Source organism: Tursiops truncatus, chromosome 1 (assembly GCF_011762595.2).
Source record: "Tursiops truncatus isolate mTurTru1 chromosome 1, mTurTru1.mat.Y, whole genome shotgun sequence".
Classification (NCBI taxonomy): domain Eukaryota; kingdom Metazoa; phylum Chordata; class Mammalia; order Artiodactyla; family Delphinidae; genus Tursiops; species Tursiops truncatus.
The window spans coordinates 162462897-162476615 of NC_047034.1; the positions used below are offsets into that span (position 1 = coordinate 162462897).

General features: G+C 60.3%; 1 protein-coding gene across 5 annotated transcripts in view; it reads left to right on the top strand.

Annotated features, from left to right (window-relative positions):
• Window positions 1-13719, top strand: part of AHDC1 (AT-hook DNA binding motif containing 1) — a 65014-nt gene that overhangs the window by 48978 nt on the left and 2317 nt on the right. For 4 of the 5 annotated variants that reach the window (XM_033839994.2, XM_073793481.1, XM_033840003.2 and 1 more), the window contains exon 6: window positions 202-5109. In XM_033839994.2, the coding sequence (XP_033695885.1) occupies window positions 276-5066 (4791 nt within the window). In that variant the 5' untranslated portion in view covers window positions 202-275 and the 3' untranslated portion in view covers window positions 5067-5109. Of the gene's footprint in view, window positions 1-201; window positions 5110-5444; window positions 7059-13719 lie in introns of those variants that run through there. The other variant, XM_073793491.1, reaches the window with a different exon arrangement.

Genomic DNA, 13719 nt, shown 5'->3' on the forward strand with positions numbered 1-13719 from the left:
GGGTGAGCTGTCAATAAGTGGAACTGGGGCCCGTGGGGGTTCACGATGCGTGTGGTGGTTTAGGAAAAGCTGGGGGTCAGCAAGGGGATGGGGCTTCGGGAGGGGACTCAGGGGAGGGGTGCCGGGGATCACTGAGGACATGGGAAGCTGACGAGGACTTAGGCGTTCGGTGAGGGACCTCCTGGCTGTGCTGCCTGGCAGGTCCTGGTCCCGGCTTCTCGCACCCTCATGTCAGCCCCGGCCCCGCCCGGCGGCCCGTGGAGGACAAGGTCAGGATGCGTGTGAAGCCCCAGGGCCTGGTGGTGACTTCCAGTGCCGTGTGCAGCTCTCCTGACTACCTCCGGGAGCCCAAGTACTACCCCGGCGGCCCCCCCACCCCCCGGCCCTTGCTTCCCGCCCGGCCCCCTGCCAGCCCACCCGACAAGGCCTTCGCCCACACCTTCTCCGAGAACCCGCGCCCACCCCCACGCCGGGACCCCAGCACCCGGCGCCCACCAGTCCTTGCCAAGGGGGACGACCCGCTGCCCCCGAGGGCAGCCCGTCCTGTCTCCCAGGCCCGCTGCCCCACCCCCGCGGGAGACGGCAGCAGCTCCCGACGGCGCTGGGACAACGGGCGGGTGAACCTGCGTCCAGTGGTCCAGCTGATTGACATCATGAAGGACCTGACCCGGCTCTCCCAGGACCTGCAGCACAGCGGCGTGCACCTGGACTGCGGTGGCCTCCGGCTCAGCCGCCCACCTGCCCCGCCCCCCGGGGACCTTCAGTATAGCTTCTTCTCCTCACCCAGCCTGGCCAACAGCATCCGCAGCCCTGAGGAGCGGGCCACCCCCCATGCCAAGTCTGAGCGGTCCAGCCACCCCCTCTACGAGCCTGAGCCTGAGCCTAGGGACAGTCCCCAGCCCGGCCAAGGCCATAGTCCCGGAGCCACGGCCGCGGCCACTGGTCTGCCACCAGAGCCCGAGCCAGACGGCCCTGATTACTCAGAACTCGCTGACGCCGACATCCTGAGTGAGCTGGCCTCCCTGACTTGCCCCGAGGCCCAGCTGCTGGAGGCCCAGGCCCTCGAGCCACCGTCGCCTGAGCCAGAGCCTCAGCTCCTAGACCCCCAGCCCCGCTTCCTGGACCCGCAGGCACTAGAGCCGCTCGGGGAAGCTTTGGAGCTGCCGCCCCTGCAACCCCTTGCTGATCCTCTGGGGTTGCCGGGCCTGGCTCTGCAGGCCCTAGATACCCTGCCCGACTCCCTGGAGTCGCAGCTGCTCGACCCTCAGGCGCTTGACCCCCTGCCCAAGTTGCTTGACGTCCCTAGCCGCCGCCTGGAGCCCCAGCAGCCCCTGGGACCCTGCCCGCTGGCTGAGCCCTTGCGCCTGGACTTGTGCTCACCCCATGGCCCTCCTGGGCCTGAGGGTCACCCCAAATACGCCTTGCGGCGCACCGATAGGCCAAAGATCCTGTGTCGCCGACGGAAAGCCGGACGGGGACGCAAGGCAGACGCCGGCCCCGAGGGCCGTCTGCTGCCCCTGCCTGTGCCCACAGGGCTGGCGGCTGCCCTGGCTGAGCCCCCACCCCCGCCCCCGCCCCCACCTCACACCCTGCCCGGCCCAGGCCCAGTCCCAGAGCTGGAGCCCGAATCCTCCCAGACCCCAGTGGTCCCTACCCGCAGAGGCAAGTGCCGGGGCGTGCGGCGCATGGTGGTGAAGATGGCCAAGATCCCCGTGTCACTGGGCCGGCGGAACAAGACCACGTACAAGGTGTCGTCTTTGAGCAGCAGCCTGAGCGTGGAGGGCAAGGAGCTGGGCCTGCGCGTGTCCACAGAGCCCACCCCGCTGCTGAAGATGAAGAACAATGGGCGGAACGTGGTGGTGGTCTTCCCACCCGGCGAGATGCCCATCATTCTCAAGCGTAAGCGCGGCCGCCCTCCTAAGAACCTGCTCCTGGGCCCCGGCAAGCCCAAGGAGCCAGCGGTGGTGGCGGCCGAGGCAGCCACTGTGGCGGCAGCCACCATGGCCATGCCGGAGGTGAAGAAACGGCGGCGGCGGAAGCAGAAGCTGGCATCTCCCCAGCCGTCCTACGCAGCAGATGCCAACGACAGCAAGGCCGAGTACTCAGACGTCCTCGCCAAGCTGGCCTTCCTGAACCGCCAGAGCCAGTGCGCTGGGCGGTGCTCACCGCCCCGCTGCTGGACACCCAGTGAGCCCGAGTCAGTGCACCAGGCGCCCGACACACAGAGCATCTCCCACTTCCTGCACCGTGTGCAGGGCTTCCGGCGGCGAGGTGGCAAAGCAGGCGGTTTTGGTGGCCGGGGTGGGGGCCACGCGGCCAAGGCGGCCCGATGCTCCTTCAGCGACTTCTTTGAGGGCATCGGCAAGAAAAAGAAGGTGGTGGCCGTGGCAGCCGCCGGGGTCGGGGGCCCTGGCCTCGCTGAGTTGGGGCACCCACGCAAACGGGGCCGGGGGGAGGTAGACGCTGTGACTGGGAAGCCCAAACGCAAGAGGCGGTCCCGGAAGAACGGGACTCTGTTCCCGGAACAGGTGCCCAGTGGCCCAGGCTTTGGGGAGGCGGGCACTGAGTGGGCCGGGGACAAGGGTGGTGGCTGGGCCCCTCACCATGGGCACCCGGGCGGGCAAGCGGGCCGAAACTGCGGGTTCCAGGGGACCGAGGCCCGGGCCTTTGCCTCCACTGGGCTAGAGAGCGGGGCTTCGGGCCGTGGCAGCTACTACGGCACAGCCGCACCTGCGGGCCAGACGGAGCTCAGCCAGGAGCGCCAAAACCTCTTCACCGGCTATTTCCGCTCACTGCTCGACTCGGATGACTCCTCCGACCTCTTGGACTTTGCCCTCTCAGCCTCTCGCCCCGAGTCCCGGAAGGCATCAGGCACCTACACAGGGCCCCCCAGCAGCGCCCTGCCCGCCCAGCGGGGCCTGGCCACCTTCCCCAGCCGGGGAGCCAAGGCCAGCCCGGTGGCGGTGGGCAGCAGCGGGGCTGGGGCGGACCCCTCCTTCCAGCCCGTTCTGCCCACTCGCCAGACCTTCCCGCCGGGCCGGGCAGCGAGCTATGGGCTGACCCCCGGTGCTTCAGACTGCCGGGCAGCCGAGACCTTCCCGAAGCTGGCTCCTCTGCCTTCTGCCGTGGCTCGCTCACCTACCGCACACCCGCCCGCCAGCACCTACCCCCAGCAGTACGGGGGCTACGGGGCTGGACAAAGTGTATTCGCACCCACTAAGCCCTTTACGGGCCAGGACTGCGCCAACAGCAAGGACTGCAGCTTTGCCTACGGCAGTGGCAACAGCCTCCCTGCCTCACCCAGCAGCGCCCACAGCGCTGGCTACGCCCCACCGCCTACCGGTGGCCCCTGCCTGCCACCAAGCAAGGCATCCTTCTTCAACAGCTCTGAGGGGGGCCCCTTCTCTGGTTCGGCCCCCACACCCCTGCGCTGTGACAGCCGGGCCAGCACGGTCTCACCCGGCGGCTACATGGTACCCAAGGGCACCACAGCCTCTGCCACCTCTGCCGCGTCCTCGTCCTCCTCCTCCTTCCAGCCCTCGCCTGAGAACTGTCGGCAGTTTGCGGGGGCTTCTCAGTGGCCTTTCCGGCAGGGCTATGGAGGCCTGGACTGGGCCTCGGAGGCCTTCAGTCAGCTCTACAATCCCGGTTTCGACTGCCACGTCAGCGAGCCCAACGTGATCCTGGACATCTCCAACTACACGCCGCAGAAGGTGAAGCAGCAGACAGCCGTGTCCGAGACCTTCTCCGAGTCATCCTCCGACAGCACCCAGTTCAATCAGCCCGGCGGTGGCGGTTTCCGGCGTGCCAACAGCGAGGCCTCGAGCAGCGAGGGCCAGTCGAGCCTGTCCAGCCTGGAGAAACTGATGATGGACTGGAACGAGGCATCGTCCGCTCCCGGTTACAACTGGAACCAGAGCGTCCTCTTCCAGAGCAGCTCCAAGCCAGGCCGCGGACGGCGGAAGAAGGTGGACCTGTTCGAGGCCTCACATCTGGGCTTCCCGTCAACCGCCTCGGCCAGCGCCGCGGGCTACCCATCCAAACGGAGCACCGGGCCCCGGCAGCCTCGGGGTGGACGGGGGGGCGGGGCCTGCTCAGCCAAGAAGGAGCGGGGCGGGGCGGCGGCCAAAGCCAAGTTCATCCCCAAGCCCCAGCCGGTCAACCCGCTGTTCCAGGACAGCCCAGACCTCGGCCTGGACTACTACAGCGGGGACAGCAGCATGTCACCGCTGCCCTCGCAGTCGAGGGCCTTCAGCGTGGGCGAGCGAGATCCCTGTGACTTCATGGGACCCTACTCCATGAACCCGTCCACGCCATCGGACGGCACCTTCGGCCAAGGCTTCCACTGCGACTCGCCCAGCCTCGGTGCCCCTGAGCTGGATGGCAAGCATTTCCCGCCGCTGGCCCACCCGCCTACGGTGTTTGATGCTGGCCTGCAGAAGGCCTACTCCCCAACCTGCTCCCCGACCCTGGGCTTCAAGGAAGAGCTGCGGCCGCCACCCACAAAGCTGGCTGCCTGTGAGCCCCTCAAGCATGGGCTCCAGGGGGCCAGCCTGAGCCATGCAGCTGCAGCCCAGGCCCACCTGAGCTGCCGGGACCTGCCGCTGGGCCAGCCCCACTACGACTCCCCCAGCTGCAAGGGTACGGCATATTGGTACCCGCCAGGCTCAGCTGCCCGCAGCCCGCCCTACGAAGGCAAGGTGGGTTCAGGGCTGCTGGCTGACTTCCTGGGCAGGACGGAGGCCGCGTGCCTCAGTGCCCCACACCTGGCTAGCCCGCCGGCCACACCTAAGGCCGACAAGGAGCCACTGGAGATGGCCCGGCCGCCCGGCCCACCCCGTGGCCCCGCTGCAGCTGCTGCTGGCTATGGCTGCCCACTCCTTAGTGACTTAACCCTGTCCCCTGTGCCGAGGGACTCGCTGCTGCCCCTGCAGGATACCGCCTACAGGTATCCAGGCTTTATGCCGCAGGCGCATCCCGGCCTGGGTGGGGGCCCCAAGAGCGGCTTCCTGGGGCCCATGGCGGAACCTCACCCTGAGGACACATTCACCGTCACCTCCCTGTAGTGCCAACTGAAGTGCCGACTGGACCTCGAGGTTTTGTTCCTGGGTGAGTCTGAGGATGCGGGTGCAGTGGGAAGAAGCCGGGGGTGGGGTGGGGGTGGGGTGGGGGCATGAGGACATTAGAGCTTGGGCAAGGGGAAGAAGTATAGCAACGAGCAGGAAGGATTTGAGGACAAGACTGGGGACCCGAGTTGGGATTCAGGGAGTCTGGCGTTAGATGTTGGGAATAGTCTTAGGGAGGAGATGGGGTCTTGGGTGGGGAACCCAGTGTGGGGCTTGGGCATTCAGGGGGTCCCGTTATTGAAATGGCTGGAGGACCATAGACTGGATGGGGCCATCTAGTTCGGTTCCTCAAGCGTTCATTTCCCTCATCCATGCTAGGTCGTGGGCAGGGACCACCTGAGTCCCAGGAAGCACTCACCACTTGACCTCTTGCAAGGGAGGGCGTTTGCATCGCCCTGCATGTGACAGATGGAGAAAGAAGCAGGTTGGATAATTATCCGCCGAGGCCCATCCAGGATACTGACCCTGCCTGCTTCCCTGTCTCCCTGGGAGCTTCATTTAGTTCACGATGCAGTCTGGCAAGGGCCAGGCTGAGGGTGTGGCCAGTATGTCCTTTTCTGGTCTCCCAGAGTACCCCAAAGGCTATTTTTCAACAGGGGTGTTGGGATCTCCCTGTGCCTGGGGACCTGTAGCCAGCGCGGGTCTATCCCCAGGCAGGATGTTTCCTACCTAGAAAAAGCCAGTCCCTTTCCTGAAGCCAATTGCTTTTCTTAAGAATTCCATTAGGGAACTCCCTGGCAGTGCAGTGGTGAGGACTCGTTTCCACTGCAGGGGGCATGGGTTCAATCCCTGGTTGGGGAACAAAGATCCTGCGATCCTGCAAGCCGCACTGCGCGGCCAAAAAAAAAAAAAAAAAAAAGAATTCCGTTAAATATTGTTAGGTATTCAGATATTGTTTTATCAGGTACTGTCACCTCGTTGAGTTTTCTTAAGATTTTGTGTTTAGGAAAAGAAAAATAAAAGAGGGGAAATGCCCGCAAAGTGGTAAAACGGGACAGAGTTGGGGGAATCATTTTCTTGATGAACAACCTGCTCCAGAAATGCAGCCGTAACTGGCCCATGAGATCCCGCTTTTGGAACAGACCTGTTACAAAAATTGACCCAGACGTGGTGGGTGGTGATGGAGTGGGCTGGGGGCCTTTCTGAGCCCCTCACTCCCCCTGACCTCTGCTACAGTATACTGCAGCCTCCTGGGAGTGCCTTTTCCTGGAGAATGAATAGGAGGGCTCCTGGAAAGCCCCGTCCCTGCTCTGGGAAGGCTGTTCGAAGCCAGGGTGACTCAGGGTCTTGAAGTCATGTCAGTGGAAACTTATTACCCCCTCTGCCTGACCTCAGCTCCCTCGGTGCCTGAAGATGGCAGAGGGCAGCACATGGGAGTCAAGAGGCCTGGGGAAGGACCATTCCCCAACTGGCCAACTTGCTACATGCCCTTGACCAAGCTTTCGCCCCTCCTCCACCCCACCCCACCCCCACCTCTGTTTCCCCATCTGTTGAAGGCAGTTGACTTTGATAATCTCTTGGGCTCTTAAAACTCTGCATGGCATAGACAGTGGACCAGAATTTCTTGGGGGACAGCATAGTTTTCCTCCTAATGAAACCAGAACAAGATTAAAAATGGCCTTCCGTTCCCCATGCACCTCATTGCAAGCAGCAGAGCCGCAGATCTGAAGCAGGCCAGGGAGAAGCTGCTTAGGGTTTAAAATGTCAAACTCCTGATCCTTCTCACTGGAGGGGAGATGTCTCATGGATAATCCAGACATGTGAAATAATCCGAAAACCTTTCCTCCTGGGCTCTGGGTGGGAAAATAAACGGGTGAGGGGGCTGGGTGTTTGGGCAGGTCACGGCTCAGTGAGATACATAATGGAACCACCCAGTGAGCCCTGAACGCAGGAGGAACTGGGATGCCATCCAGCCCCACATTCTGGCCCCGCTCCCCACTCAGAGCTGGGAGTTCACAGCACTGTCCTCAAACCGATGCATTCAGTTGTTCCAGCCAGAGACGTCTGTCCAGCGCCCACTGCATGCCAGGCACTGGGGACACAGCAGTGAACACCTCAAACGAGGTCCTGGTCCTCAAGGGTCTTCCAGTTTAGCGGGAAAGACAGTAAACAGAATGTTGGTAATTATCGCTGTAGGAAGGACTGTGCAAGAGGGGAAAAGCTAGGAGGCCATGAGGGCTTGCGGCCAGCTGACCAGATGCTGAGGCTGATGCCTGAAAGATGAGGGCGCGTCAGCCAAATGGGAAGTGGGAAGAGCATTCTGGGTAGAGGGAACAGCAGTGGGTAAAGCCCTGAGGCAGGAAGCGGCTCAGCTTTGAGGAGCCGATGGGAGGACGGCAACACTGAGTGAGGGGGTGAGGGGGCAGGGCCAGATCATGCAGGGCATTGGAAGGAGTTTGAACTTTGTCCCAAGACAAATGGGGAACCACTGAAGCGTTCTCAGCTTCAGTGGAGCAGGGCTGGTGTTGAAGGAGGGAGACCGGCTGCGGTAGCCCAGGCAAGCAGTGGTGGTGGCTTGGACCATGGTGGTGGGAGGGCTGTCCCCCTTCTTTATCCAAACACTCCCTCATCTAGGGCAAACTCTACCCCCCCCCCGCCCCGCCCAAGGACTGATTACAATCATTGTGGGAGTGAAGAAGCCTTGGGGATATAGGGAAGGAGAACAGTGAGGAAAAAGAGTTAACAGAGGGAGTGTCACTGTCAACAGAGGGCTTAAGCAGGGAGGACAGTGACACACTCATTCACCGACAGGCACTGAGCCCTTTTGACCCTTGGCACGGGGGGAGCAGTCACTGAGCTTAGCCTCACGTCTTGAGCCCCTCCATGCCCGTCCCGATACCAGACACGGGGAAGACAAAGCAGACGTGGCCCCTGTCCTCAGGAGTGCCCATCCACCCCAAAAAAGCTAAAGCAAGCACACAGAGAGCCTCAAACACCTGGTGGGAAGTGGCAGGGAGAAGCAAAGCTCGTGCACCAGGAAGGTGGGCCGTGGGGTCAGAAGTCACCGCTCTGCCCCTTTGGTGAGAGAAGGGACATATATTCGTGCCGGGCCCTTTGTGCAACACTGCCTCACTGACCCTTCACAGCAGCCTGGAAGGTGCGGGTCCTCACCCTCACCCCCCATCAGAGAGTTGAGGAAACAGGTACAGCTCTGAACCCTGCCCAGGGGATCCATAGGTAGTAAATGGCAGAGTCATGATTTGAACCCAGTACTGCACCCCCTCCCAGCCTGGATGCTCTGCTCCCCCTCCACTCTGCGCCCCTGATTCCCCATCCGCAAAATGACGGGTTGATTGGATGCTCACTACAACCCTTTCTGGGTCTGACATTTTAAACGGATTTTGAGGTTCTGTGAAAGAAGCTGCATCTGAGCTCGTCCTTGAAGAATAGGCGAGATTTGGACACACGGAGATGGAGACGGGGGCGGGGGAGGGCATTCCAGGCCGAGGAAACCGTGAGCCAGGGCAGGTCACATCCCAATGTGAATTAGAAGAAGAAAGCTTGGAGGAGCCAGAGTGGGGAATGGGGCACCTGAATGGTCTGGGAGCTGAGTTGATGGGACAGAGAGGGACGTGGGGCCGGGGTGGGGTGGGGGTGGGGGGTGAGGGAGACTTGGGCCCCGCAAACATCTTCTAGTCCCTTAGATGGAATGCAGAGCCAGACAGACTGGCTCCGCCTTGGGCCCTCACGGCTGAAGATCAGCCCTTCCAGACCCTGGGGAAAGGGTGGGAGGGTGGGAAGGGCCCTCCAAGGTGTTTAGGGATCTCGAGTCCCCCCTCTCCTCCCTATTCCCTCTCAGGCCTGGACCTGAGGCCAAGAGAAATGTCACAGGTCCTCCAAGGTTACACCAGCTGGGGCCTCACCGGAGCAGAAGGCGGCTTCCAAGGCCACCAACCAGCCAGGGTCAGCAGGCATGCCCGGACCTGGGCCAGGCACTGGCCGCTCTGGGCTTTGTCTCTCCATGTCTTGAAACCTCAAGAGGTCACCTGATCTTGCCTCTGGCCCTAGGCAAGAGGCCCTCACGTCAGGGGTCAGCCAGGCCTGCCCTGCCTCTCCTGGGCTCCTCTTCCCACTCTCTGGGGCTCTCCTCCCTCCAATCCGATCTCTTGCCTTTCCTGCAGCCATTTTCAGGCCAGGCCTTCTTGTGCTGAGCCCTCATTTCCTGGAAATATAATCTCTCCATGAGCATGCCCTCTCACGCTCCTCCTCGCCCATCTCCCCACATCCCTGTGGACCCAGAAGAACCCAAGGGAGCAAGGCCCTGAAACTGGAGGGTGGTGGCTAGGAGCATGCCTGTGGGCACAAACAGGCCTCCGTGCAGAGCCCGGTTCCATCCCTTACCAGCTGGGTGACCTGGTGAGTCACGTCACCTCACTGCATCTCTTGTGAGAACTAAATGAGATTACCCGTGAAGCACTTAGCCTGTCCCTGGCACACAGGAAGCATGTAATCAGTGGTTGGTAGATGGGTGAATAAAATACCTCCCCGCCGTCTGTGCGCGTCACACACCTCTGGCCCTTTCCTCCGAGCTCAGGACTCTGTAGCCAGCACTCCTTCACCTGCTCTTCCTGCTTCCCTTCTAGGAAGGAGCTTGTATTCTAGTATGGGTTTGGGGCCTTTGGCAGGAGGCTGTGAAATACCACCTAGTTATATGCCTTAACAGTGGGGCTGAGTCCTCCCTGGGCGGTCCAGAGACAAGGTAAGTCACAGACCCCACACCAAGGGACCTAAAGCCTGTTGGGCAACAGGACCCAGACTCCTAAATGATCCAGGTCAGCTAGAAACTCTGTCCACACACAGTTATCCACAGCAGTCCTCTCTTTTGGTACAGATACTCCGAAAGAAGATTGCCTTGTGATTTTGTAATACATCATGATTTCTCTCCCGGCAGATTTGCCCTCCTTGTCATCCTAACTTTTGCTGCCATAGTGCCGTCTGTTTGTGCTGGAGGGCAGGAGGAAGTAGGTTAATTCTGTGTTCAACCAGCATGAACCAGGCGCCTGCCCCGGGCCAGGCATTGCATCCGGTACTAAAGGTACCACTGAACAAGATGAGCAGTGTCCTGCCCTCATGGAGTTTACAGCCTTGAAACAGGTGTTCATTACAAGCCTCCATGTGGGCATCACTCTCCAGGGGAGGGACTGAAGTGCTCCCACCGGAAATACCAGGGACCACCCTCTTGAACCGTGGTAGGGCAGGGCAGACAGCAAGAGCTTCCTGGGGGGGGGGTGCGGGGGGGCAGAAAATGGGTCTTGAACAAATTTGAGGCCTCGGCAGCTATCGCCCTAGCTCAGCCACCTGGGTCAGCACAGCCAGTGCGTGCCAGGTCTCTGCCCCAACACCTGCCCCCGCTTCCTGAGCCCATAGCCCCCACTGTGGCTGCTGCATGTCCCTCAGCATTTTGGGATGCATGGTGTCTGGAGCAACCTCCCCCTCCCCCCCCCCAGAACATTTACTGGATGAATTGACTAAAACATGTCTGCTCTGGTGACTTCATTGCTTAACACCTTTTGATTGCGTCCTCCCCTCGCCAGCCTCCTTGCCTCCAAAATAAAGGCCCGACTTCCTAACCTGGTATTCCGGGTATTCAAGGCTGCTTCTTCAGCCCTGACCTCCTGCTCACACAGCCTCCCTTTCCAGCTCTATACTGTGGGATCGGGAGGGAGCTTTCCAGGCCCTTTCCCCAGTGTGCCCTGTGTCTTTGCTTTAGCTGTTCCCTGGCCTGGGCCGCCCTTTCCTAGTCATCATCCATCTCCCACCTGTCATTTCCTATCTTTCACTCAGACACTGCCTCCTCCAAGAAGCGTTCCAGGATCCTTCCCAGGCGCAATTAATCTCCAGCCCTTTATGCATCCATGACAGCCCTTCCCGGGAATGTTTTCCTCACCATGCCATCAGCTCCTTTAGGCTGGTTACTCATCTCTGTGCACTGTCCCTGTCTCCCCAGTGTTTCATCAGGCCGGGGACACTTCAAGGGTCAGGATTTTTTTTTTTTTTTCCAGGAATCAAAGAAGGGCACATAGACTAGGGAGAATTGTGAGAGAAAAGGTTAGGCATTGGGTAACGGGGCATGAGCTGGTTTCTCTCAACCGTACTGTTATCAGATGCGCTCCTAAGGATGAGGCAGGGGAGGGGTGTATAAATAAACCAGTTCCAACTCTCAGGCTAACTGGGCTTTTGGAGTTCTGTAAATTCAGCGCCTTCCAGTTTACAGAGAGGAAGAGGGACTCGCCCAAAGACACAGAGCCACCCAGGCAGGGAAGCCCAGAAAGGTAGAGTCAGGAAGGTCGCTCGGGGATCACCCAGTTCCATGTTCTTGCTACTTCCTCAGCCTCCACTCAGTTGCATGCCCAACACATACCCAGATGTGGGACAGATGCCTGTCCTTATATAGGCATCTCCGATCAGGAGGGTGGAGAGTGTGGGTGTTCGGGGTGGGGGCGTGTATAGCCTCCTCCCAGGACAGGTAAGGAGCGTGAGGCTCTGAGAGGTGAGAGATACGCACAAGGTCACACAAGCTTGGTGGGCAACCATGGAAGTAAACCCCATTTGGTCCCACTAGCATCCCTCTCTATGCCCCGCAGTGGGGGAGGTAGGAGAAGATCTCTAAGGAGGGAATGACTGGCAGAGCTAGAGTTTAAGGAATGCCTCTAGTCACTGGTGGACAGATTTTGAAAAACTTCCCTGGAGTGAGGAGGAGAGCCACACACCCACCCACATGCCACAGCCTACCCATCCCCAATTGGAAGCTTCATCCTTCAGAGAACTCTGGGTCCAGAGAACATCCTTCAGAGAACTCTGGTCTCCATCTGTCAGGTGTGGTCTGGGCCTCAGGGAAGCAGTATCCTCTCCACATTTAAGGGACTCAAAAGCCTGACTTTGCCTGAAGACATCAGAAAGGCTGGATCAGCCTCCCTGGACAGCTGTGATTTGTCTCTGACCCCTTGTCTTTGGTGCTCTATCTCAGTGCCTGAAGATCTCTGCCATTCCCTGTTCAACCCCCTTATTTTACATAGCAACTGAAGCCCAGAGAGGGAAAGGACTTGCCCTAGGTCACACAGCATATCCGTCTCTCAAATCCTCATGCACTCTTTGCCTTCTGCTCCACTGCCTTGTTTGATGTTGAGACCCCTTTCTGGAGGGTAGAGACTAGAAGGTAGGGTTAGACCTTAGCGCATGGCCTGGCAGTTAGCAGCTGTGAATACAAGTCTGCTGGTTGCTTGAATGAATGCTCCTTTTGCCAGGGAGAGCAGCTCTCTTTGGACAACCTGACTTATATGTGATCTGTAGCACTTTAAATCCCTGCTCAGCTCTCCCTTGGCACCCCCAGTGCCAGCGCCCACTGACAGGCAGAGACCACCTAAAGCCCTGGCCTCACAGATGGTAAAACTACTGGAGCATGAGACTCTGGGACGTGCAGTCCTTCGTTATGGAGGCACTAAAAGGTTAAGTCTCGTGAACAATGGCTGGTGTCCTGGGGCGCCAGCCACTGCTGGCATCGGGGATACGGAGGTACCCCACGCAGGTCTCTGCCCAGGAGGAGCACGGAAGGGAATGATAAGTGCCCCAGTAGCTATGGTAACAGGGCGGTCTGAGGAGGCGTCCGGAGATGTGCAACACCTGACCTGGACCTTGACTCGCCGATCAGACTCAGACCGGTCACGGCTCTTTCGTTCAGTCGGCGCACCTTGTTGACCCCAGCATGTGCTGGGCGCCGTGCTCAGCGGTGTGTTGAAGAGCCACAGGCCCTCTCACCAAAGCTGGGTGAGGTGCCCCCGCTGTGCTCCCTGAGTCCCCCAGGGCTCCCCTTGACACACCCCCATCTCCCTGCGTGTGATCGCCTGGTTTGGGGTCCGCTTTGCTTCCCTCTGTGCTCTGTGAGCCCCTCAAGGGCAGAGACCAGATCCGTCTTGCCGTCTGCTTTGTCTCCAGTGCCCAGCACCGGGCCACCTGGCTCAGCAGCACTGCTTCTGTTCCGTGGCGAGTTGAACCTGGTGAAGTCAGGGTTCTGCATGGCCATAGCATTCTGCTTTCTCCCTGGCTCAGGAACCTCTGGTTTTGATTCTTTCCCCATCCCCCACCCCCCACCATCCCCCCAGATTCTGGCCAAGTCATGAAAGCTGGGGAGGGCGGTGTGAGGAGGAAGGTGAGACAGCGGTGGCTTAGCAGAGGGTGAGAAAGCCTCCCTGCTGCCTGGCCGCGGGCACCACGGGAATGGTTCTGGCAGGAGCTGCCTGCTGGGCTGAGATCACCATGGAGACCTGGCTTGGAGAGGGTCACTGGCAGTGGCTAAGGGCTGGAGGGGGCGGGGGTGACAGGGATTTGTGCAGAGGCTCCCAGCCTGCCCCGGGGCCCTTAAGGGGAGCAGGGAAGGCTGGGGTTCAGCACAGTTCGCTTGCTAAGTAGTTTGGAGCTGCCCGTCCTAAATCTCCCCCTCGTCACCCCAATACACCATATCTGTCACCCCAACAGGGGTTCCTTAGCTTGACAGCTGTTCTTCAACTGCAGTAAAGCTGTCCTACAGATAGATGCCCCCAGCCCTCCAGCTGAACCTGTCCCCCCACCCTGCTTATCACCCTAACTGGAGAACTGA